Source organism: Amblyraja radiata, chromosome 14 (assembly GCF_010909765.2).
Source record: "Amblyraja radiata isolate CabotCenter1 chromosome 14, sAmbRad1.1.pri, whole genome shotgun sequence".
NCBI classification, from domain to species: domain Eukaryota; kingdom Metazoa; phylum Chordata; class Chondrichthyes; order Rajiformes; family Rajidae; genus Amblyraja; species Amblyraja radiata.
In genome coordinates this window covers 43,105,246-43,131,016 of record NC_045969.1, presented here as the reverse complement: position 1 = coordinate 43,131,016, position 25,771 = coordinate 43,105,246, and the positions used below count along the sequence as shown (strand labels likewise).

Sequence of the window (25,771 nt, the reverse complement as noted above, 5' to 3'; positions counted from 1 at the left end):
CATTCCACAGAGCAGCATTTGAAGGAAACCAGCGCAGAACTCTGCTGGTAACACAATTAACGTTCCAGCAAGAATGTATTGACTAGTGCTCCTGTGCTGAAGGTTGAAACAGAATGGCTTCATTGCCTGAAGTAATGTATGGCATGCATCCCGAAATGCATAAGCAATTTTTCCTCTCTATCAAAATACCTCAGTCAGTAAATCCACTTCACTCAGACTTTAAAACATTTTTCATTTGGCAGCTCCATTAATGCCCCACGGAGTTTCTCTCTGAGTTCATCTCATTCACACACAGGGAAGGGAAGGAAAGCATCCTCCATTGCATAGATGTGCACAAGTAGTTACAGTCATGAAAAACAAATTGCTCAAGGTCCAGCGACTACATAATGTGCTGCTTCCAAGGGGATACATACTGCGGGGTTTGGTTAGCCAACCAACACTCTGTTTCTGCACAACCCTAATCGCAGCAGAATAAATAGGAACATAGACACTAAATGTTGGAGCAACTCAGCGGGATAGGGAATGGGTGACGTTTCAGGTCTAGACCCTTCTTCTCGACCTGAAACGTCACCCATTCCTTCTCTCCAGAGATGCTGCCTGTCCCGCTGAGTTCCTCCAGCATTTTGTGTCTATCTTCGATTTAAACCAGCATCTGCAGTTCCTCCCCACACAAAGAGGAACAAAGGTTCCTTTCTTTTTTTAAATAAATCTCAGCATCGTTCACAAACAATAAAGGTGTTTGTAAACCTCTGATCATGCCAGGTAGCAAAAATCAAGGTTAGAAAGCTGGTGGTCCCTGATGCAAGGTACAGAAGATGGAAGTGAAGGTCTTCAGCTACTCCTTGGTGCTTGATGACATTGTTGGAATGCTTCAATTAGATTATAACTGCTTAATCTGGCATATGTGTACATAAGGCCTGCTTGAAAGACACTGAGACCATCGCTTTATGCTGCATTTCTGTAACGGAACAGGTATCCCTGTGCTTTCTCATGTGCTTGCTATGCGGGGTTGTTTCACCAAGTTCCATTCTCATCTCAATGGGGGATCAGTGTAAATTGCAGAGGAGCAACATACACCGACATTTGTGTCGTCATCCCTGGTTACAGCATTGATAAGAAGGATCCCCATGGTAACGTTAGACTACCAGGTTACCTTGAGAGTGAATATTAGTTTGAATCTGCTTATCTTCAGATTCGCTGTCACAAAAATATCCTGCAACATCAAATGGGTGGGAAGGTTATATCAGAACATGAAACATACATGCAATTGAAGCTCATTGAACTGATATGGACACCACTCTCAAATGGTTAAGCAGCTGATTGAATATTTCCCTGATGCAAGGTACAGAGGGTGGAAGCGAAATTTCCACATTAACTTTCTGAATGCAGCCTGGCTCATTTTGATCCACCACGAAATAAATAAATAGTTGGACTTCTATTTTGCTTTCTGTTCCTTCTGGAAATCTCAAAGCACTTCACAGACAATGGAGAACAATTGAAAGATAGTCATTGTAAGCAAACCATGCTTCCATCATGGATGTGCAATTGCTGTTTGTCATCTATATTGATGATCTGGATGACAATAGACAATAGGTGCAGGAGTAGGCCATTAGGACCTTCGAGCCAGCACCGCCATTCAATGTGATCATGGCTGATCATCCCCAATCAGGACCCCGTTCCTGCCTTCTCCCCATATCCCCTGACTCCGCTACCTTTAAGAGCCCTATCTAGCTCTCTCTTGAAAGTATCCAAAGAACCAGCCTCAACCGCCCTCTGAGGCAGAGAATTCCACAGACTCACAACTCTCTGTGAGAAAAAGTGTTTCCTCATCTCCGTTCTAAATGTCTTACCCTTATTCTTAAACTGTGGCCCCTGGTTCTGGACTCCCCCAACATCGGGAACACGTTTCCTGCCTCTAGCATGTCCAAACCCTTAATAACCTTATATGTTTCAATAAGATGGCCTCTCATCCTTCCAAACTCCAGAGTATACAAGCCCAGCCACTCCATTCTCTCAGAATATGACAGTACCGCCATCCCAGGAATTAACCTTGTGAACCTATGCTGCACTCCCTCAATAGCAAGAATGTCCTTCCTCAAATTAGGGGACCAAAACTGCACACAATACTCCAGGTGTGGTCTCACTAGGGCTCTGTACAACTGCAGAAGGACCTCCTTGCTCCTATTCTCAACTCCTCTTGTTATGAAGGCAAACATGCCATTCGCTTTCTTCACTGCCCGCTATACCTGCATGCTTACTTTCATTGACTGATGAATATGGACCCCCCAGATCCCATTGTACTTCCCCTTTTCCCAACTTGACACCATTTAGATAATAATCTGCCTTGCTGTTTATGCTACCAAAGTGGATAATCTCACATTTATCCACATTAAACTGCATCTGCCATGCATCTACCCATTCACCCAACCTGTCCAACTCACCCTGCATTCTCATAGCATCCTCCTCACAGTTCACACTGCCACCCAGCTTTGCGTCATCTGCAAATTTGCTAATGTTACTTTGAATCCCTTCATCTAAATCATTGATGTATGTTGTAAATAGCTGCAGTCCCAGCACCGAGCCTTGCGGCACCCCACTAGTCATTGCCTGCCATTCTGAAAGTGACCCATTAATCCCTACTCTTTGTTTCCTGTCTGCCAACCAATTTTCTATCCATGTCAGCACTCTACCCCCAATACCATGTGCCTTAATTTTGCCCACTAATCTCCTATTTGGGACCGTATCAAATGCTTTCTGAAAGTCCAGATACACTACATCCACTGGCTCTCCCTTGTCCATTTTCCTAGTTACATCCTCAAAAAATTCCAGAAGATTAGTCAAGCATGATTTCCCCTTCGTAAATCCATGCTGACTCGGACCAATCCTGTTACTGCTATCCAAATGTGCCGCTATTTCATCTTTTATAATTAACTCCAGCATCTCCCTCACCACCACTGTCAGGCTAACTGGTCTATAATTCCCTGTTTTCTCTCTCCCGCCTTTCTTAAAAAGTGGGATAACATTAGCTACCCTCCAATCCACAGGAACTGATCCTAATCTATAGAACATTGGAAAATGATCACCAATGCGTCCACGATTTCTAGAGCCACTTCCTTAAGTACCCTGGGATGCAGACCGTCAGGCCCTGGGGGTTTATCAGCCTTCAGTCCCATCAGTCTACCCAACACCATTTCCTGCCTAATGTGGATTTCCTTCAGTTTCTCCATCACCCCAGATCCTCTGGCCACTAGTATATCAGGAAGATTGTTTGTGTCCTCCTTAGTGAAGACGGATCCAAAGTACCTGTTCAACTCATCATGAGAATGTACATGGTGTGATTAGCAAGTTTGAAGATGACACAAACGTGGGTGGCATTGTAGATAGTGAATTTAATGGTTGTCAAAAATCACAGCAGGTTCTTGATCGGTTGGCCAGGTAGGCTGTGGAATGGTTGATGGAATTTAATAGTGAAAAGTGGTGTTCTATTTTGTGAAGTCTAACATGGGCAGGACCTACAGAGTGAAGGGTAGAGCTCTAGGGAGTGTTGTAGAACAGAGGCATCTAGGAGTGCAAGTAGATAGTTCCTTGCAAATGACATCACAGGTAGATAGGCTGGTCAAAAAGGCTTTTGACAGAGAAGATTTGTGAGGATGTTGAGAGGACTCAAGGACCTGAACTATAGGATGAGGTTGGGCAGGTTGGGACTCTATTTGCAGGAGGATGAGGGTGCTCTTAAAGAGGTGTACAAAATCATGAGAGGAATAGATCGGGTAAATGCACAGAATCCCTTGCCCAGAGTAGGAGAATTGAGAACCAGGTGTGAAGCTGAGGTGTTACTTTTTTACACAAAGGGATGTGGGCGTATGGAAAGTTCTGCCGGAGTAGGTAGTGGTGGCAGATACTATTGCAACATTTAAAAAACATTCAGACAGGTTCATGGATAGGATAGGTTTAGAGGGCCCGTTTCTACACGGTATGACTCTATTACTCTATTTACAAGATAAACTCATTTCGTAATGTTGAACAACAAATAAAAATGTGCCAGGGTAACGCCATCACGGGTTAATCAAAATTAGGAGCATGGAATCAAAGGACATTGTTAGTGAAGAAATGAGGCATTGAAGTGAAACAATCAACATGATTGAGAAGGTCAGTGGGCCAAATGGCCACAGCTCTTGTGTTTATTTCCTACATTCTCAATGTACCTCTCGACTGGAAGACTTCTTTCCAGTTTCAGATTTAGTAGACACAGACTCAGTACAAGGCTAACTAGTGTCCGTCTCTGGCAATGAAAGCTCGAATACGCACTCTCCATCTTTTAGACGAACAACGGGGAGAATAGGACTGGGATAGACGAAGAATGGCCTATGGAAGGTCTATATGGGAAGCTCAGGGAAGCATTTGGGAAAGGCGAAGATAGCAATCAGCGAGCTTTGCAGTTATAATTGGGATGGGTGGGTGACCATGGATAATAATAATAATAATGGATGGGATTTATATAGCGCCTTTCTAATACTCAAGGCGCTTTACATCGCATTATTCATTCACTCCTCAGTCACACTCGGTTGTGGTAAGCTACTTCTGTAGCCACAGCTGCCCTGGGGCAGACTGACGGAAGCGTGGCTGCCAATCTGCGCCTACGGCCCCTCCGACCACCACCAATCACTCACACACATTCACACACATTCACACACAGGCAAAGGTGGGTGAAGTGTCTTGCCCAAGGACACAACGACAGTATGCACTCCAAGCGGGATTCCAACCGGCCACCTTCCGGTTGCCAGCCGAACACTTAGCCCATTGTGCCATCTGTCGTCCCAATGAGATAGACAATGCACCATGGATTTCTAACCCTTGTAGCTCAATATGCCATTTTCAAAAGATTGAATCAAAACCAAAATGATTGGAGAATGGGGAGATGAAACAGAGCAGGACTAACTGCACAAACACTGGAGAGGAATGCATGCACTTTCAAACAAATAATTGGAACCTCAAGGGATCCAGGCAAATGACATTACTGGGAAATTAAATTAAGCCAGCACAGTCCACTGGTTTTAGTCATTTTAATAATTAGTCTTCTTAGATGGAAGTCATCATATTATTTGTGAAAGTCCTTTGTCAGTTCCCTTGTTGTGTATTTAGTACAATGAATCTCTTCCCTGGCAGGACAAGCATGGCTTGAATTAGACATCTTGCTTTTTTATACCTTGAGCTGCGTTTTGGTCCTCGTCAATGTATTCGCAAGTCCTCAGAAAGAAAGAACGAAGGCAAAAATGCTTACCCCTCTTCTGAAGAAGAATGGTTGCTTGTCTTCGCCCATTCCCATTTTCAACATAGCAAGAATAGTTTCCCAGGTCCCCATCCTGCACAGAATCGATCAGTAGAGAAATAGAAACTTCCTTCTCCCCAAGATGCTCCTGAAGAATTCTGGAAAAGTGAAAAAAAAAGTAAATTAAACCTGTAGCCCGCATTGCCATTGCACGCAGCGCCCTGCTGGTTTCCACATGTGAATGCCGACATTTTCCATTTATAGTGCCATGTCTTTACAGGAGATGAAGACTTTGATCTTCACAAATGCATGCATAATTTCTAAGATGCATTGGGTGCATTAATACAGTGCACACAGCTTGTTGCTGTACACTGGAGCAGATTGACTTCAGAATTTACACTTTATACTTTAGAGATACAGCGTATCTAGACATTAGGCCCACCGACTCCACGCCGTACACTAACTATCCTACATCCTGGGGCCATTTTTACAATCTTTACCAATCCCAATTTAGCTACAAACCCACACATCTTTGGAGTGTGGGAGGAAACGGGTGCACTTGGAGAAAACCCGGTCATAGGGAGAACGTACAAACTCCATACAGACAGCGCCCGTAGTCAGGATCGAACCCGGGTTTCTGGCACCATAAAGCAGCAACTCTACCGCTGCGCCACTGTGGTGCACTGTACAAGCTGATTGAGAAGGGCTAATCATAAATCACATGGTCACTGGCCTGTTTTCCACACACACCTTTGCACCATTGGTGAATTTTGTTGCAGTTGTGTGAAAATTCTCGTGTTTCGCGAACATCGTCAAAAGCAGCCCTTAGCAAGATTCATTTCATTCATTCATATTTGAGCAAGCAGAAGACAACTGTCATTCATTTGAGGTAATGTAGCTGGCATCCTTTGCATTGTGAAAAATAGAATTAAAGGAAGGAAAAAAATATGATCCTGGGGCCCTGAATGCATGTTGAACTCTGAACAAGGTAACTGCTGATGCTATGGGACTGTCCCACTTAGGAGATTTTTCAGGCGACTGCCGGCGACAACTGCTAGAGTGGAACACACACACATCGCTTCCTTCACCAGCCCGTTATGCAGGCGGGGGACAGGGCAAGCGGGGGAGTGCTGAGTGAAATTCACGGTGCAAAGCCAAGGTGATGCAGACGGACACCACGATCAACAGGAAGGTTGGCGCTGTAATTAAGATGGTGAAAGCACAGTGTATGGTAAGTCCTTTAAAAGAGGGGGGAGAAGGAGTGGAGACATCTTTTAAGAAGCCAGAGATACACGGCTATGAAGTTCGGCGGACATTTAACATTACTGGTCGGTTATCCTTGGTTCTGAAAACTACTGCTTACGTATTTTTTTTTGTCCCAATGAGCCAATGAAATTCACCTGTCAGCACCGATTATAACCTATGAGGACCTTCAACCTCCTGGCAACCCACTAGGAGCTCCTGGCGTCCCACCTACGGTACGAGAATTCTCGCTACTCTCCATGGCATACTAATTTTTCCCAGAATGCGGGAACTCGGATAATAATAAGCAGTTCAATAGTGTCATAGAGTCAAACATCATGGGAATGGGGTATTCAGCCCAACTTGCTCACACTAACCAACGTGCCCCAGCTTGGCTGCGTTCGGCCCATATCCCGCTAAACCTGTCCTATCTATGTGAAGGAAGGAACTACAGATGCTGGTTTAAATTAGAGATAGACACAAAATGCAGGAGTAACTGAGCAGGTCAGGCAGCATCTCTGGACAAATGAAGAAGGTGACATTTCGGGTTGGAACCTTACTTCAGACACATTCTATCCATGTTCTTGTCCAAATGTTCCTGAAATGGCGTGACAGTACCTGCCTCAACTACCTCCTCCAGCAGCTCATTCCACACGCCTACCACCCTTTGTATATAAAAGTTGCTCTTCAGGTTCCTATTAAATCTTTCCCATCACCTTAAACCTACGTTCTCTGATTCTTGATTCGCCTACTCTAGTTAAAAGACTGCGAATTTACCTATATAACCATATAACAATTACAGCACGGAAACAGGCCCTCAGCCCTACAAGTCCGTGCCGAACAATTATTTTCCCCTAGTCCCATCTACCTGCACTCAGACCATAACCCTCCATTCCTTTCCCATCCATATACCTATCCAATTTATTTTTAAATGATAAAATCGAACCTGCCTCCACCACTTCCACTGGAAGCTCATTCCACACAGCTACCACTCTCTGAGTAAAGAAGTTCCCCCTCATGTTACCCCTAAACTTCTGTCCCTTAATTCTGAAGTCATGTCCCCTTGTTTGAATCTTCCCTACTCTAAATGGGAAAAGCTTGACCACGTCAACTCTGTCTATCACTCTCATCATTTTAAAGACCTCTCATCATTTTAAAGACCTCCGAGATCTTCAGTGTCCTCCCACACTCGAAAGACGTACAAGTATGTAGGTTAATTGGCTAGGTGTAAATGTAAATTGCCCCTAGTGTGTGTAGGGTAGTGTTAATGTGCGGGGATCGCTGGTCCGCATAGACTCGTTGTCCCAAAGGGCATGCTTCCGCGCTGTATCTCTAAACTAAACTAAACACCTTACGCTTCTCTGCATTAAACTCCATCAACATTTCTCAGCTCATCTGCCCAACCGATCAAGACCTGCTGCAATTTTTGACAAGCATTTTTACTATCAACTATACTGGACTTTTGAAACTTTTGAGAAATAAACATTCAGTAAAATTTTAATTAATAGAATTTCTCCTGAATACAAACAACTTACAATAAAAAAATAATTTAAAAGTTAGATTCTTTTCATTCCGTCTACAATTTCCTGTGAAACTAAAAATGTTATAAGGCACTCTAAATATCAGAAGCTAAATTGAAAAGCTGTGTTTGCCCTTGATTACACTTTCAGCTACCAAATCTAGAGAACATTTTATTAGAGATTATCTAATGCAAAAATCAGTGGTGTTGGTGCATGCAACCTATATATCCAATCAAATATTCATCTGCCTTTACCTGGTTTTGAATTCTTGATGAGCATAGAGTCAGCTTAATGCCATGGTTTTACTATTCATTTACACACCACAGTGGATGCTTCTTGTAAGTCACACAAAGACATTTCTTTGCATTGTATTATATAGCTTGCCCCCTTTTACACTTTTTTGATTTTAATATTCATTGAGATAATAATAAAATATATCATGGTGGAAACACTCAGCAGATCAGACAGCATCTGTAGAGAAGAGATGCCGTGAGGGCGCTGCGAGTCGGCTGCCCTGCCAGCAGCGTTATTTCTACTTTTTTGGGGTTTTTTTGGTGTGTCTAATTTCAGTTTAGGTGTCTCTCATTGTGTCTTGTGTGGGGGCTGGTGGGGTAGAGAAAAGGGGGGAACCGCTTTCGGTCGTCTCCTCCACGGAGAGGTGACTTTTCCATGTTGCCTCCCTCGTGGCCTAACAGCATGGATTGGAGCAACCTTTCCCGGAGTCGGGCCCGGAGCATTGGCAGCAGGCGCAGTGTGAACTTTCCATCGCAGAGCGAGAGAACACTTACTGGGGGTCGCCAGAGAGGAGTGCTCTGATCACTGACCATTGACATCATGGGGCTGTGGTCTGCGGAGCTTCTAGCCGCGGGCGTGGCGTGGACTTACCATCTGGAGTCTGGGATCTCTTGTCTGGGATCATCGGAGAAGAGCTCCGACCACCGGCCTGCGGCCTATAACATCCTGAAGCCGCGGTCTCCGGTAGGAAAGTGGCCGATTCGGGCACTCCAAGCCGTGGAGTGTGTTAGACATTCCCGACATCCGAGTTTCAATCATCTCAACGAGAGGGCCTGTACATCGGGCCATCCTTAGCGGCGACTATGGAGGGTTTATGGCCCCGACCATGGGTGAACAAAGGAGGAGGACTGGCTGAACTTTGTTGCCTTCCACAACAGTGAAGAATGCTGTGGTGGATGTTTGTGTTAAATTTTATTGTGTATTGTGTGTTCTTTTTAAGTGTATCGCTGCTGGCAAATTCATTTCACTACACCTTCGAGTGCATGTGATGAATAAAATTGACTTTGACTGACTTTGAATGTTTCAAGTCCTGCTGTGTTTCACTTCCATTTTCTGCATTTAGTTCAGATTTACAGCATCCGTGGTATTTTTTTGTTGCTTTTCCGTTAAAATGGTATTTGTTATGGTAATGTAGTGGTCACTACGTGCCTCGGTGAACCTGAATATAGTTCAGCAGAAACAAGGAACTGCAGATGCTGGTTTACACAAAACGAGATACAGTGCTGGAGTAAATCAGCGGGCCAGGCAGCATCTCTGGAGGACATGGATAGGTGATGTTTTGGGTCAGGACCCTGCTTCAGACCCTACTGCCTGACCCGCTGAGTTATACCTGTGGTATTATGGAATAATAGTGTAAGGAATGCCTTTATTTTGTAGTAACCGGAAGGGGGCGCTGCTGCCAGTGGTCAGGCTGCAGTGACGGCATCCGGCCTGAAGCTGGCGCTGTGGGCGTAACCGGATGTGCCGTGGTTACCAGAGGGTGTGAGGGAATGCCCGGGCATGCATACGAGCCTGCTGCTGCTGTACAGAGTTGCTAAATAAAGACAGACTCCGATTACGTCGTTGTACGAGCCTTATTATAAGAATAACTTGACATGGTGTCAGAAATGGGAGACTTGTAAGAGAAAAAAAAAAGAAGAAGAAGTGGAAGGTGTATCGTTTTGGCGGGAAATGGGAGACGAGCCGGCAGATATGGCGCAACCTACACCAACTGCTACGTTCACAATACAACCTCCAGAGCCATTCGATTTTACCAAGCCTCAAGAATGGGAGCGTTGGAGCAGGAGATTCGACCGCTTTCGGCTTGCAAGCAACTTAAACGCGACGTCGGCAGAAAACCAGGTGAACACGTTAGTGTATTGCATGGGCGATGAAGCTGAAGATGTGCTAAAGGGGCTAACGCTAACTGCAGATGAGAGGAAGATGTACAAGGATGTCAAGGCGGGCTTTGATGCATTTTTTGTGCCTAAAAAGAATGTAATCTACGAAAGAGCCAAGTTCAATCAGCGTGTGCAACTGCCAGGAGAAACGGTGGATTCCTTCATCACTGCTCTATACGGATTAGCTGAACACTGCAACTATGGACAGTTACAGAACGAGCTGATCCGCGACAGGTTAGTGGTCGGGCTGAGAAACGTCTCATTGTCAGAAAAGCTACAGCTAGACAGAGACCTAACCCTTGGAACTGCTATAACAAAGACAAGGCAGTCTGAAGAAGTTAGACGACAGCGGTCTGACTTAAGAGGAGAAAATAGCGGTGCTAGCAAGTGCTCTAATGTTGATGCTGTGCATGCTAAAAGCTACAGAAAACCCAAATTTCCCTCAAAGCCTCAGCCACAAGCACAAACATCAGGCAAAAATAAACTTAATACACGGTCACAGCCAGGTTCAAAGGCCTGTTATAGATGTGGAAAAATGCCCTCGCATGGAAAATTGGAATGCCCTGCTAAAGATGCTGTGTGTCACAACTGTGGCAAAAAGGGACATTATGGCAAAGTGTGCAGAAACAGTGCAAAATCTCTGAATGCTGTCACTACAGAGGAAGAAGAGAGCTTTTTCCTGGGAGCCGTGGATGCTGGAAAAGACCCGTGGACGGTGCAGCTACAAGTGAGACAAAAAAAAGTGTGCTTTAAAATAGACACTGGTGCTGATGTCACCGCCATGCCAGCCGAGGTGTACCATGACAATACAGGGGGGCATGATGTGAAGCGCCTGGCAGTGTCGACACGCCCATTGTTTGGGCCAGGGGGCAATGCACTCTCTGTCCTGGGTGTAGCCAGAGAAACACTGCGCAGAGGCAAAAAGACAGCCATAGAGAACATTTATGTAGTAAAAGACCTGCACACTGCACTGTTGGGAAGGCCTGCCATAGAACGGCTTCAGCTTGTGTGCAGGATTGACGGTATCACCTTGGAATCAGTGAAACAACAATATCCGAAGCTGTGTAGCGGCTTGGGTCTTGTTCGGAGGCCATACTCAATTAAATTGAAGCCAGAGGCTGTGCCCTTCTCTCTCCACACACCACGCAGAGTCCCTCTGCCGCTTATGGGAAAAGTGAAGGAGGAGATAGACCGTATGGAGAAGATGGGCGTAATCACCAAGATTGAGGAGCCGACTGATTGGTGTGCCGGGATGGTGGTGGTGCCGAAAAAAGCAGGTGATGTTCGCATTTGTGTGGACTTCACAATGATGAATGGATCAGTATGCAGAGAAAAGTTTATCCTGCCTTCTGTCGAGCACACTCTGGGCATGCTAGCTGGCACAACAGTATTCAGCAAATTAGATGCCAACATGGGCTTTTGGCAAGTACCATTGACAAAAGAGTCTGCAAATACACCACCTTCATCACGCCTTTTGGGCGCTACTATTTTAATCGTCTACCCTTTGGCATATCATCAGCCCCCGAGCACTTTCAAAGGATGATGATGACAGAAGTGACCGGTGGCCTGGAGGGGGTACTGTGTCACATGGATGACATCCTGGTCTGGGGACAGACGCAGGAGGAGCATGATGTGCGGCTACATGCGGTGCTAGAGAAGGCACAAAAGGCCGGCATTACGCTCAACATGGACAAATGTGAGCTCACACGCCACACAGTCAGATTCCTGGGTCATGTGATTTCAGCAGATGGAGTGAAGCCAGATCCAGAGAAGACGAGAGCAGTACAAGAGATGGATGCACCCAAAAATGTCAGCGAACTCAGGAGTTTTCTGGGCATGGTCAATCAGCTGGGCCGCTTCTTGCCCAACCTGGCTGAAAAAGACAAAGTGCTACGAGACCTGCTGTCCAAGAAGAACCACTGGTACTGGGGGACAGAGCAGCAGGCCACCTTTGATCAGTTAAAAACAGAGCTGTTATCCACACCAGTGCTCACAACCCAAACAGTGCTCTAAAGATCTCTGCTGATGCCTCTTCCTTTGGCCTGGGGGCAGTCCTGCTGCAGAAGAGCGATGCCATGTGGTCACCTGTGGCATATGCGTCCAGCTCAATGACACCAACAGAGCAGCGCTATGCTCAAGTAGAGAAGGAGGCATTGGCTGCAACGTGGGCATGTGAAAGGTTCAGCTGTTTCATCCTAGGAAGACCATTCGAGCTGGAAACTGACCATAAGCCGTTGGTGAGTCTGCTGGGAGGGAAAGCTTTGGATGACCTCCCACCAAGAGTCCAAAGATTTAGGATGAGACTCATGAGGTACAACTATACAGTCGATCATGTCCCTGGCAAAAGCCTGTGGACAGCCGACACCTTATCTCGTGCTCCTCTGAGAGCCGCAAGAACACACACAGACACAAGCCTATTAGAGGACACCAACATCTATGTAGACTCTGTCATCAGCAACATTCCTGTCAGTGGAGATTATCTGAGCAGCCTACGTGAGCACCTGAAGGCAGACAGCACATGCTCTGCACTGATGGAGTACTGCACAGACGGCTGGCCCGACAAAAGCCAACTGCAGGGAGTGCTGAGACATTACTGGGCTGATAGAGCAGTGCTGACTGTGCACGATGGGCTGCTGCTGCGGAGCACGAGGCTCGTCATCCCATCAGCCTTACAAGGTGATATGCTGCAGAGACTACATGAGGGACACCTGGGGGTGACAAAGTGCAGGGGCCGGGCCAAACAGACGGTATGGTGGCCAGGACTCAGCAGCCAGCTGAATGGCATGGTGCTGAAATGTAGAAGCTGCATCCAAGAGAGAAGGAACGTCAAAGAGCCGCTGATGCCAACGGAGATGCCAGACAGGCCTTGGCAAACCTTGGGAGCTGACCTGTTCACGCTGAAAGACAAGACTTATCTACTAGTAGTAGATTATTTCTCAAGGTATGTGGAAGTTGCGCTGCTGTCACCCACAAGGTCCACAGATGTGGTGGTGCACCTGAAATCCATGTTTTCTCGTCATGGAATTTGTGAATTTCTTAAAAGTGACAATGGGCCCCAGTTCTCAGGTAGCCACTTTAAAGCCTTTGCAGCAGAGTATGGCTTTGTGCACATCACGAGCAGCCCCAAGTTTCCTCAGAGCAATGGGGAGGCGGAACGCGCTGTACAAACCGTGAAAAACCTGCTAACAAAGGCATCAGACCCATATCTTGCATTGCTGGCCTACAGAGCAACCCCTCTACAGAACGGCTATAGCCCGGCCGAGCTGTTGATGGGGCACCGCCTCCGCACTACAGTTCCTGCCCTTCCAACCCTGCTGAATCCAGTATTGCCTGACTACAACGCGCTGGGGGCCAAAGAAAGGGAGAAGAGGAGGAACGACGCAAGATCCTTCGACAAGAGGCACGGAGCGAGAAATCTGGAGCCACTCGTACCTGGGGAGGATGTGTGGATCACCGATGCACGAGTCCAGGGCACAGTGCTATCTACACACAATACCCCTCGCTCTTATATCGTCCAGGTGCCTCAGGGCACACTGAGGAGGAACCGGCATCACTTGGTGCCACTGCAGACCAACAGTGGGGTAGTCGACGCTGATGAGCCACCGGTGGGAGAAGATTCACCTACACCAGAGCCAGCTCCACCAGTGACAACATCACCCAGCAGAGAGGGCCCCACCACAGAGACTGTGCGGACCAGGTGTGGGAGAGAGGTTAGAAAGCCGAATAGACTTGATTGGCTTTGTTTTCTACAGTAAAGAAAAAGAGAGTGAAATTGTTCTGCTAAACCTGTTACATTTACCTGAAACCTGAGAGTTTAAGTTTTGAAGAACACAACCTGCTAAAGTAATAGTTCACAGTATGGTAACGCATAAGTTATTTTATTTCTATTTTGCATGCTTGAAACAGGGACAGATCAGGGACAGGTCTTCCAGCAAAAGGGCAGAATAAACCCCTTAAGACCTGCAGAGACAAAGGTAGTCCACCCTTTGTTCTCAAAGAAAGGGAGATGTGGTATTATGGAATAATAGTGTAAGGAATGCCTTTATTTTGTAGTAACCGGAAGGGGGCGCTGCTGCCAGTGGTCAGGCTGCAGTGACGGCATCCGGCCTGAAGTTGGCACTGTGGGCGTAACCGGATGTGACGTGGTTACCGGAGGGTGTGAGGGAATGCCCGGGCATGCACACGAGCCTGCTGCTGCTGTACAGAGTTGCTAAATAAAGACAGACTCCGATTACGTCGTTGTACGAGCCTTATTATAAGAATAACTTGACAATACCCAGCACTTTGTGTTTGTTTATATTCTAGCAGAATCAATGTAATGACAGCATGAATATTTTCATTGCGTTTTTAAAATAGCTACAAACTAAAAGATGGCGGGTGTTGGTTAAAGTGCCTCAATGCTGTCAGATCATTGTCAAAAACCAACTCGTTTTCAGTCATGGGCAGAAAGCTATAGTCTTTGCTCACTTTGGCCTGTGACAGTCCCATTTCAATGTAGTTTACTCTTGGAGGGGCAACCATCCTTGCAGATGATGCACATGCCGAGAACAAAATAAATTTGAAGGAATTAACACTTGGGGAAGCTCCTGTCGAACAATTGCATCGATTGCTGGAGACACAAGAGACAGAAAAACTGGAAACATGAATGAAAACAAACTGCTGCGGGTCAGGCAGCATCTAGGGAGGGAAATGGACGGATGACGCTTTGGGTCGGGACCATTCTTCAGCCTGATGGAGTGGAAGGGAGGTAGCTGGTGGAAAGAGGTGAGGAGAAGGGGCTGGGCAAGTGCTGGTGAGTGATAGGTGGATCCAGGTGAGGCGAGAATAATTGGCAGATGAATCAGGTGGGGGTGAGAACGATGGAGATAATAACTAAGGCCGGAGGTGGAGATAACAAAAGAGTGTAAATGGTGGAATTTGATAAGAGGAGGCGAGGAGTAAAATGTCTGACCAGAGGGAGGAATGGAGGGCAGAAGGGAATGGAGGTAGGGAGATGAAAAAGAGAAGGCATAAGAGAAGTGAGCAGATGGAAGAGGTAGAGGAGTGATATGGGGAGAGGACAGAGATGAGGGGATGAGAAAGAAAGGTGTGTACAGTTGGCATGGAGCACTGGGCACGTGACTGAAGCTGGACAAATGAGAGGTGGAAGAGTTCCCTGAATTCAGTACTCCTGCAGTTGGGTTGTTGACTACCCGAGCGGAATATGAGGTGCAGTTCTTCTCATTCGTGTTACCTCATTCCGGCAGCAGAGGGGATCCAGAGTAGACAGGTCGGTATGGGAATAGGAAGGATAATTAAAAATAAGCAGTAACTGGGAGCTCCAACACCAATGTCTCTGATCCCTAACAAAGGTTTAGGAGGTTCGGCATGTCCCCAACAACCCTCACCAACTTGTACAGATGCGCAGTAGAAAGCATTTTATCAGGATGCATCACAGCATGGTTTAGGAACAGCTCCATCCAAGACCATAAAAAATTGCAGAGAATTGTAAACGTAGCCCGGACCATCACATAAACCAACCTCCCTTCCATTGACTCCATCTACACTTCACGTTGCCCAGCAAGGCCGCCAGCATAATCAAGGACCAGTCTCAACATGGTCACTCCCTGTTCTCCCCTCTCCCATCAGGCAAAAGGTACAGAAGTTTGAAAATGCATACTTCTAGATTTAGGGACAGTTTCTGCCCAGCTGTTATCAGGCAACTGAACCATCCACTCACCTGAGTCTACCATTTTTCATCCAAACCCCCTTCTTACCTATAATTGCTCCCTCTGCTTCTACCTTCCACTACATTCCTCGCTCCATAGTGTTATTCCACCATTTGCACCCTTTAGCCTTCTCCACCTCCAGCCTTGGTTATGCTCTCCACCCGTCCCTCCCCTACTTGACTCTTCTGCAATCAACCCCTCCTCACCTGCATCCTCCTCTCAAATGTTGGCTCATGCCCCCTCCCCTTACCTCACTACTTTCCACCAGTTGTCTCTTCCCTACTCCATGTCTAAAGAAAGCTTCCCTCTTCCCACCCCTGTGCCTCCCCTTCCACTCTTGCTTTCACCCCTTTCTTCCCCTCTTCACTTCCCTGTGCTCCACCTGGACTCTCACCAATGTCTCCCCATCCCCCTCCACCCCTGTCACGCCCCCATCCTGCTACTTTCCTCCCTCTGTCTTCACAATTCTTCAAACCTGTCTCACACCTTATGTTCTTACCTCTGGCCTTTGCTTCAACCATCTGCTTATCAAAACCCACCTCACTTATGTTGACCTATTGCCTGCCACATTTCTGTCCCTTTGTCCAGCCTTCTTCATCCCCCATACAAATAGTCTGAGGAAGGGTCTTGACTTTGAAACATCGCCTATCATGAATAGGTGACGTTTCAGGTTGGGACCCTTCTTCAGACTGATCCTCCTGTAGGTTTTGTTTGCTCGTGGTACTGTTTAACATTGCAGATCTCAATGGAATCCAACACTTGAACATTTAGATGCAGGACATGTGATCAAAGGCTCTAATTACCTCATGTCGCTTTCGCTGGCGTGGTCATCATCAAGGTCTTCAATAAATTTCTCTCCCTTCATCCAGTAAATGATGGGGCTGACCTCTCCACCGTAGCCAAAGAAGGCTCTGCAAGTGAGATTGGCAATGATGCCTGTGGAAGCAGAGCAGAATGAAAGAAAGACATGCAGTATTAGGTACATGAAGAATTTAGCAGATTTGTTCAATCAGCTCTGACCGCAGACACTGAAGCACAGTATAATTGCTGCACAAAGAACATATTATTTTTATACACTGTCTTTAAAGCAGAAAAGCATTCCTGGGCAATCACTAGAAATCAATGCAGCGTTTTCACCCGCTTTTACATGTGTCACGACGCTCCCTGTACAGATAAATATCTCAGCAAAGTCCCTTTGAAAATGGCCCGATCTGTTTTCATTAGGTCCCTTGACACATATTTCCCTGTTAATGCTGCACTTATTTGACTCCCAGCAACTCCAAGTCTGGGCAAAGAGAGATGAGCTGACATGAGAAGATCTTAGAGTTTTGCAGGTCTTGAAATCCCCTTGAAAGGTTATTCTTCCCAGGACCAGTAAAACCAAGAGCTAAATAGCATTCTAAACTCTTGGCTCAAACTCTGTTTCTCTTTCACCAGATGCTGCCTACCCTGCTGAGTATTTCCATAAATTTCTATTTTTATTTCAGGTTTCCAGCATCTGCAGTTTTTCCAAAAAATGTAATTTGTTGCTTCTGTCGATAATGACTCATTTCAGCTATAGTGGACACAGTGCAGCATCATGTTTGCTGTATGGACGGGAATGGAAAAGCCTCAACCTAATATCTGGAAATGTCCTCTGCAGGTTCAAATGGAGCTTGCAACTTTCCAACACAATGTGTGCTCTGATTTCAATGTGACCCCAATGATGAAGGACTTGCCACTTAATGCAACTCAGATATATTCCACAGCAGTGGGATGTTCAGTGTCCCACAAATTGCCAGTAACCCCCATAGCAAGTTCAAGCCTTATAAGGACTACAGTGAAGCTCTGACAATGTTTTCCTGGCATAGTTCTGTATCTTCGTTTAGAGATACAGCATGGAAACAGGCCCTTCAGCCCACCGAGTCCACGCTGTCCATCGATCAGGTACACCCGCTTCACACTAGTTCAATGTTATCCCACTCTCACATCCACTCCCCACACACAAGTAGGGCAATTTAAAGAGGCCAATTAATCTACAAACCCAGGCGTCTTTGGGATGTGAGAGGAAACCGGAGCACCTGGAGAAAACCCACGCAGTCACAGGGACAACGTGTAAACGCCACAAAGACAGCAACTGAGGTCGGGATTGAACCTGGGTCCCTGGCACTGTGCCACCCCTGTACCCACAGCCTGGGGTTGGAACCCTCTTGTCACCCCTATATTAGGACAATGACTGAACTCCCAAACAACACAATTAGCTGCTTGGTTTGGAGAAGTATACTCCAATATTCCTGTGTCCAATTATTCGGAAATCCTCAAGGATTGGCATCTGGCTCAGTTACAAATCTAGAGTCACAATCTAGCGTGTGAGCCTGGAGTGCAGAGTGTTAGTCAGTGCAGAGGGTAGGGTCCAGAAAACCAACTGATTGTTTACTTCTCATTCCCCTTTAACTTCGGGTTCTCTAGAAATTTGATTTTATTGCAGTGTGACAGGCTTAAAGTGAAATAAAAGTGTGTTTGGGTATTAATAGGAGCAACATTCATTAGTATGGAGAATCTGCCAGTCCCCTCAACCCACTCTGTCAACCAGTAAATACATGGCTATTCCGGTTGTAATATTAGATTGACACTTGCACCTTCTCTACTTATCTTATTTTAAGCAATGACTCCCAGTTTTGAATTCTCCCATAGCAGCATATCAAGACAGATCAGGATCTCACATGTTTCAATCAGCTCACCTAATTTGTCCCAGCTTTCCTTATAAGACAACCTGCTCATTCCTGGGATTGCTCTGGTAAACCTTTGTTGAATTGTAATGCATTTACGGTTCTTACTTAAATATGATGGCTAATACTGTACACAGTACTTCACATGGTCTCAGCAACGTTGTATTGAGTATAGAAATTGGGAGGTCATGTTACAGTTGCATAAGATATTGGTGAGGCTGCATTTAGAGCATTGTGTTCAGTTTTGGTCACCATGTTTTGGGAAAGATGTTGTCGAGCTGGAAAGAGTGCAGAGAAGATTTACGAGGAGGATGCCAGGACTTGAGTGCCTGAGCTCCAGGGAGGGGTAGCAGACTAGGACTTTATTCCTCGGAGCGCAGGAGGAGGAGAGGTTATTTTATGCAGGTGTACAAAATCATGAGAGGAATAAATGCAAAGAGTCTTTTGCCCAGAGTACGGGAATCGAGAACTGGAGGACATAGGTTTAAAGTGAGGCGGGAAAGATTTAATAGGAACCTGAGGGGTAACATTTTGACACAAAGGGTGCATATAGAACATGCTGTCAGAGGTAGTTGAGGTAGGTACTATCATAACATTTAAGAGACATTTGGACAGGTACATGGATAGGATAGGTTTATAGGGATATGGGCCAAGTGCGGGCAGATGGGACTAGTGTAGTTGGGGCATGTTGGTCAGTGAGGGCAAGTTGGGCTGAAGGGCCTGATCCATGACTCTATGACTTTATGACTCAATCCCTTATATAACTAAGGCATAACCTTCCTATTTTTGGATTCACTTCCACCCACAGTAAATGTAAACATTCTACGTTTTCCTAAATATCTGCAGTCAAATTTTTCGTGAATCATGCTCTGGGACAGCACGATCTCTCTGTATCACAAAGCTCATCAGCGTTTAGACAACTTCCTTCTTTCCATACAGTTAGCATGAAATTAGTACTGATGATCTGAAAAGATGAACGCATGTCCACAGTGTAACTAGATCGGGGGGGGGGGGGGGAAATCCCTGACATGGTTTAATCAGCTGCTGAAACATACACAGATTTCAAAAAAACATTCTTCTGTGCGATAGCTGTGAAATTATTCAGAAATGTTTTATAAAATGTATGTGACCAATGGCACCTTTTTCCTATGAACAATAAATAATCAAGAACATGGATGTCTTCAGTTCTACAATCAGTTTGTGCTGATTGTGTTCAACAGCTCCATCTAAGACCGCGAGAAATCACAGTTGTGGATGTAGCCCAGACCATCACCCAAACAAACCTCCTTTCCATTGACTCCATCTATACTTCACACTTGGCAAGACCACCAGCATAATCAAAGATGAATCTCACTCTTCTCCCCTCTCTCATCAGGCAAGAGGTACAGAAATTTGAAGACACATACCTCTTAATTAAGGGGCAATTTCTTCCCTGCTGTTATCAAGCAATCCTATCATCAACGTGCGGATTTGACCCCCCTCCCCATCTACCTCATTTGAGACCATCGGACTATCTTTAATTGGACTTACTGGGCTTTATCTTGCACTAAAAGAAATTCCCATTATCCTGTACCTGTACACTGTGGACGACTTGATTGTAATCAAGTATAGTCTTTCTGCTGACTGGATAGCACGTAACAAAAAAGATTTTCACTGTACTTCGATACACGTGAAAATAATAAACAAAACTAAACTAAACAAAACTAAATGAAACTACATTAAACTAAACTAAACACATTATCTCAGCAACATGGTAATATCAGTACAACAGGAGGCTTCACTGGGTTATTTATTGAAGACAAAGTGCACCAGATATCACTGCAAGTGAGAGTTTATGTTGGGCGAAATCCTCCCTCATAACCTACTGAAGGTGAGCACAATGTCCTCCTTCTCCCTGTATCTGAGCTGCTCCTCTAGTCTCCTGCCTTCCCGGCTGCTCTCTGTCACTTCCCAGCCCCAAGGGCAGTGTCTGCAAGTGAAACTTAACCGTCCAGAGGCAAAATAAAAGGCAAAGATAAAAACTCCAAAATTAACCAATCAGCACAAATAAATCTATGAGGCAGTAAACTATTTGGTTCAATTGCTGGGCCTTATTTCCTGCCATGCCAGGAGTTACTTCATGAGCTAATCATGAGTTCAATTAACTGCTTGCAAAATGTCAATTCCTCACAGAATTGGATTTTATCTCTGAATTCTAATCTGAATGCTATTCGTTGTTATAAATGGTTCAAGCATGCTCCTCCATCACCAATCAATATGGTAGATGGTACACTATGCACGAATGGACATAATGCAGGTTTGGCAGTTGCTCAGGCCTTGTTTGCAAATACTTAAACTGAGGCCCATTGAGACAAATCTGTGTGAAGCATATGCCAAGGCTGGGATATGCTCTTCAAACCAAAATAACCAGGGTCTGGTTCTCTCAATGCCAGTACATTAATTGAAAATAAAGCCAGTAAACATTGTAATGGCAGAGCATTACTGGATTTCTGTCCATTGTTCTTGCCAAGTTGGGCGGCACAGTGGCACAGCGGTAGAATTGATGCCTTACCGCTTGCTGCCAGAGACCTGGGTTCGATCCTGACTATGGGTACTGTGTTAATGGAGGTGTACGTTCTCACTGTGACCACGTGGGTTTTCTCTGGGTGCTCCGACTTCCTCCCACATTCCAAAGACATGGGGGTTTGTAGGAAATTGTATGGGGTGATCGATGGTCATACGGGGTTGATTGGCTGAAGGGCCTGTTTCCATGCTGTATTTCTAAACTAAATTAAACTAAACCAAACAGTGAATCTTAGAAGGTAGACAAAAGTGCTGGAGAAACTCAGCGGGTGCAGCAGCATCTATGGAGCGAAGGAAATAGGCAACATTTCGGGTCGAAACCCTTCTTCAGACTGATGTACGGGGGGAGAGAAAAAAGGAGAAAGGAAGAGAAGAAGCCAGAGGGCTGAGGGAGAGCTGAGAAGGGGAGGAGGGGAGGAGACAGCAAGGGCTACCGGAAATTGGAGGTCAATGTTTATGCCGCTAGGGTGCAAACTGCCCAAGCGGAATATGAGGTGCTGCTCCTCCAATTTCCGGTGGTGCTCACTCTGGCCATGGAGGAGGCCCAGGACAGAAAGGTCAGATTCGGAATGGGAGGGGGAGTTGAAGTGCTGAGCCACAGGGAGATCAGGTTGGTTACCGAGCGGAGGTGTTCGGCAAAACGATCGCCAAGCCTATGCTTGGTCTCACCGATGTAGATCAGTTGACATCTAGAGCAACAGATGCAATAGATGAGGTTGGAGGAGATGCAGGTGAACCTCTGTCGCACCTGGAACGACTGCTTGGGTCCTTGAATGGAGTCGAGGGGGGAGATAAAGCGACAAGTGTAGCATCTCTTGCGGTTGCAAGAGAAAGTGCCCGGGGATGGGGTGGTGCGGGAGGGGAAGGAAGACCAGGGAGTTCCGAAGGAAGCAGTCTTTGCGGAAAGCAGACAGGGGGGGAGATGGGAAGATGTGACGAGTGGTGGGGTCACGTTGGAGGTAGCGAAAATGACGGAGGACTATTTGTTGTATAGGAGATTCTCGATTTTCCAGCATCTGCAGTTCCTTCTTAAAAACAGTGAATCATAGAACTCCCTCCATGTCATTAAGACATCACATCTGAATTTACAGAAGTTTTCTGGAAAACCAATTAATGTTTGACACACTAACCACAATCATACATTTTTTTGATTGATCTTTAAAAATAAAACTGAATTTAGATCAGAGGAGTTATTAATTACTTCCATCTGAAGTCATCAATAAACATTCCTCAAAAAGACATTAGCGTCCATGAGATCTTTGTTTCTTCTTAAATATCTGCTATCAGGCAGTGATTGATTTATTGGTTTCAATGGCTCTGTAGTTTTACAGTTTACATCATGTTCCGTAATTGGACTGCACACAAAGTATTTTCTACATATATACAAATGAAACACAGACTGGTTAGCAAGTTCAATTTTCTTTATGTCCTCTCCCTTTAAGTGAAATAGTACATGCAAAATGTCCTAGCGACAACTGCTACAAGCCAGCAATGGTACGATACTTCAGATCTTAATATAATATAACCAAGCCCACATAATATAATTTAACCAACGACTTAAGAGGTAGACAAGGACCTGCAGATCGTGGTTTAAAAAAAAGACACAGTAGGTCAGGCAGCTTCTCTGGAGAGCATGTATAGGTAACGTTTCAGGTCGGGACCATTCTTCAAATCTTGAGCAGCCACATGGCACTTTGAGCATGTTTAGCGTTGGCCTCATTTTCTCTATCAGTCCTTTTTTCCCCACCCTCGTGCAATACATCTGGATTCCCAGGAGGTGCAAACACAAATATTTAGACTTTAGAGTTACAGCATGGAAACAGGCCCTTTACCCACCGAGTTTGTGCTGGCCGGCGATCACCCCGTACACTAGCACTGTCCTACACACTAGGGACAATTTACAATTTTACCAAAGCCAATTAATCTACAAATATGCACGTCTTTAGAGTGTGGGAGGAATCCGGGGCACACGGTGAAAACCCACATGGACACAGGGAGAATGTAGAAACTCTGTACAGACAGCACCCATAGTCAGGATTGAACTGGGGTCTCTGGCACTGTAATGGGCCTTTCCCACTTACGCAACTTTTTCGGCGACTGGTGCCGAAGGTGGTTGCATGTCACCGTAAATTTCCGGCGACCAGAACAAGGTACGACTCTTTGGGCGACTACTCACGACCATACAGGCTTCATCCCGCTACATGTCGCCAGGGTGTCGCCTGTATGGTCATGAGTAGTCTCTTCAGTCGCCCAAAGAGTCGTCGCATCTTTCTGGTCACTGCTGGATTTTCAACACGTTGAAAATTTTCGGCGACCTGCAATGACCTATGATGGGTGCCGGCAGTCGCCGAAAAAGTCGCGTAAGTGGGACAGGCCCTTAAGGCAGCAACTCTACCTCTGCGGTTCTGTGCCGCCCTATTAGGCTTGACCTTCCTCGACAAAATACCATCTATAAATCTACAACATACCCCTGAAGGATGCTCCAATGGAGAAACAATCAGTGTGCGAGGGAGCATGAAGAATGTATTGGATTAGGCAGGATAATATTCCCAGTTAAATTCACACCAGTGCAGACACAGGTCCCCTCGTTGCCATATTAGTCTTCCTAGTGTGTACAGAATATGTAAACTGCAGACAATATACAACGTATTTCAAGAACAGAATAAACAGGCGATATGACCGAACTGTAACTGTACATTCTTGTGCCAAGGATTGATTCTGGAATGACCTTACTGAATGGACTCATCAGTCCATGAACTCCCTCAGTCCAGCAACACTTACAGCGTACTCATGCATGAAGGGCTTATCAATATTCTTAAGTCTAATTGCAATTGCAAGACTGCAAACAAAGTGACTGGCTGCACAGAAAGGAACTTTTACAAACGTTTCCCCAGGATATTCTCAGTGGAAGCTCACTGGATCATCTGGAGAACAGGCCTTATATGGCTGTTTACGCTGCTCTGACGATAATTCAGAAGCTGGACGGCACAGTGGTGTAGCTGTGCTGCCTTACAGCGAACCCGGGTTTGATCGTGACTATGGGTGCAGTACTGTACAGAGTATGTACGTTTCCACGTGACCTGCGTGGGTTTTCTCCGAGATCTTCGGTTTCCTACCACACTCCAAAGACATACAGGTATGTAGGTTAATTGGCTTGGTAAACGTAAAAAAATGTCCCTAGTGGATAAAGGATGGTGTTAATGTGCAGGGATCGCAGGTCGGCGCGGACCTGGTGGGCCGAAAGGGCCTGTTTCCATGCTGTATTTCTAAACTAAACTAAACTAAACTAAATTAAACTAAACTGTCGTGAATTATTGGAAGAGAAAGTGAAGATGTTTTCCTGACCAATTTCTTGAACTTTTATGGGCCTTTCCCACTTAGGCGACTACAGGCAACTGCAGCAAAATTTTCAACATGTTGAAAATTTTTTGGCGACAGTGGCGACAATTTTTGCTGTCGTAGGTTGTCGTGGGTGCTGTCGTAGATTGTCACCAGGTGTCGTAGGTGACTTCCATTGAAACTAGTCCCTGGCAGCCGCCTAAAGAGTCGCCTAAGTGGGACAGGCCCTTTACTCAGTCTCTGTAATATTTGTTTCAATGAATTGAAACAAATGTTTCTCAAATCACTACATTTTATCTTGGGAATAAAAGTTTATAGCATACATTAACGTGCCAATCCAGTGTTAGCACTTGATAATGACAATTTTTTTTGATTATTAAGCAGGAATTAACTGGGAAAATGCATATTACTGCAAAACCATTTCTGTCATGTCTTTGCTAATCAATGAAGTTTGCACGACAAGTGATATAATTCTAGGTTTATGACGCTATTTAAAGTTGGCATGGAAACAGTGGGATGGGGCAATGGTTCACATGGTGAGTAAGCAGGAAAAGATGAGTCATTTGGTGAACTTTGCAGCAAGGATGTGTGTCATAACTGGTAATGCTAAAGAGAAGTATAGAGGTTGGGAGTAACAGTTATATAAGATGTTGGTGAGGCCACATTTAGAGTATTGCGTTCAGTTTTGGTCACCATGTTTAGGAAACATGAGCCCTTTGAACCCTAACCCTAACCCTTTGATTTGATTTTGATTTTGATTATACCTTTAATAATCCTTTACAGGAAATTACAGTGCCACGACAGCTTCAAGACAGACATAACACCACACAAATAACTTCCATACTTAACAAGTTAAAATACAAGTTAAAATACAAGTTAAAATACAATTAATGAAAAAAAGTGCAGTTATTTATGCGCATTATATAACCTTATAGCAGCTGGTAAACAGGACTTCCTATGTCTCTCAGTTTTGCACATTGGTGCAATCAGTCTCTGACTGAAGATGCTGCTCTTGATCACCTTCAGGGCATGGAGTGGGTGAGTGGGGTTGGTCATTATTGAACCCAGTTTGTTCAGAGTTCTGGCCTCTGCCACCTGCTGGACCGTTCGTTGCTCAGCCCCGACCACTGAGCCGGCTTTCCTGATCAGCTTGTCCAGTCTGTTTTTGTCCGCTATGCGGGCGCCATCTCTCCAACAGGCCACAGCAAAAAACAGAGCACTGGCCACCACTGAATGGTAGACACTGCAC

At 45.5% G+C, this 25,771-nt stretch overlaps 1 protein-coding gene across 2 annotated transcripts in view; it reads right to left on the bottom strand.

Annotated features, from left to right (window-relative positions):
* Positions 1 to 25,771, bottom strand: part of il1rapl1 (interleukin 1 receptor accessory protein like 1) — a 1,148,250-nt gene that overhangs the window by 57,901 nt on the left and 1,064,578 nt on the right. For both annotated transcript variants that reach the window (XM_033033178.1, XM_033033179.1), the window contains exons 7-8: positions 16,717 to 16,849; positions 5,282 to 5,427 (exon numbers count right to left, since the gene is read on the bottom strand). In XM_033033178.1, the coding sequence (XP_032889069.1) occupies positions 5,282 to 5,427; positions 16,717 to 16,849 (279 nt within the window). The remainder of the gene's footprint in view (positions 1 to 5,281; positions 5,428 to 16,716; positions 16,850 to 25,771) is intronic.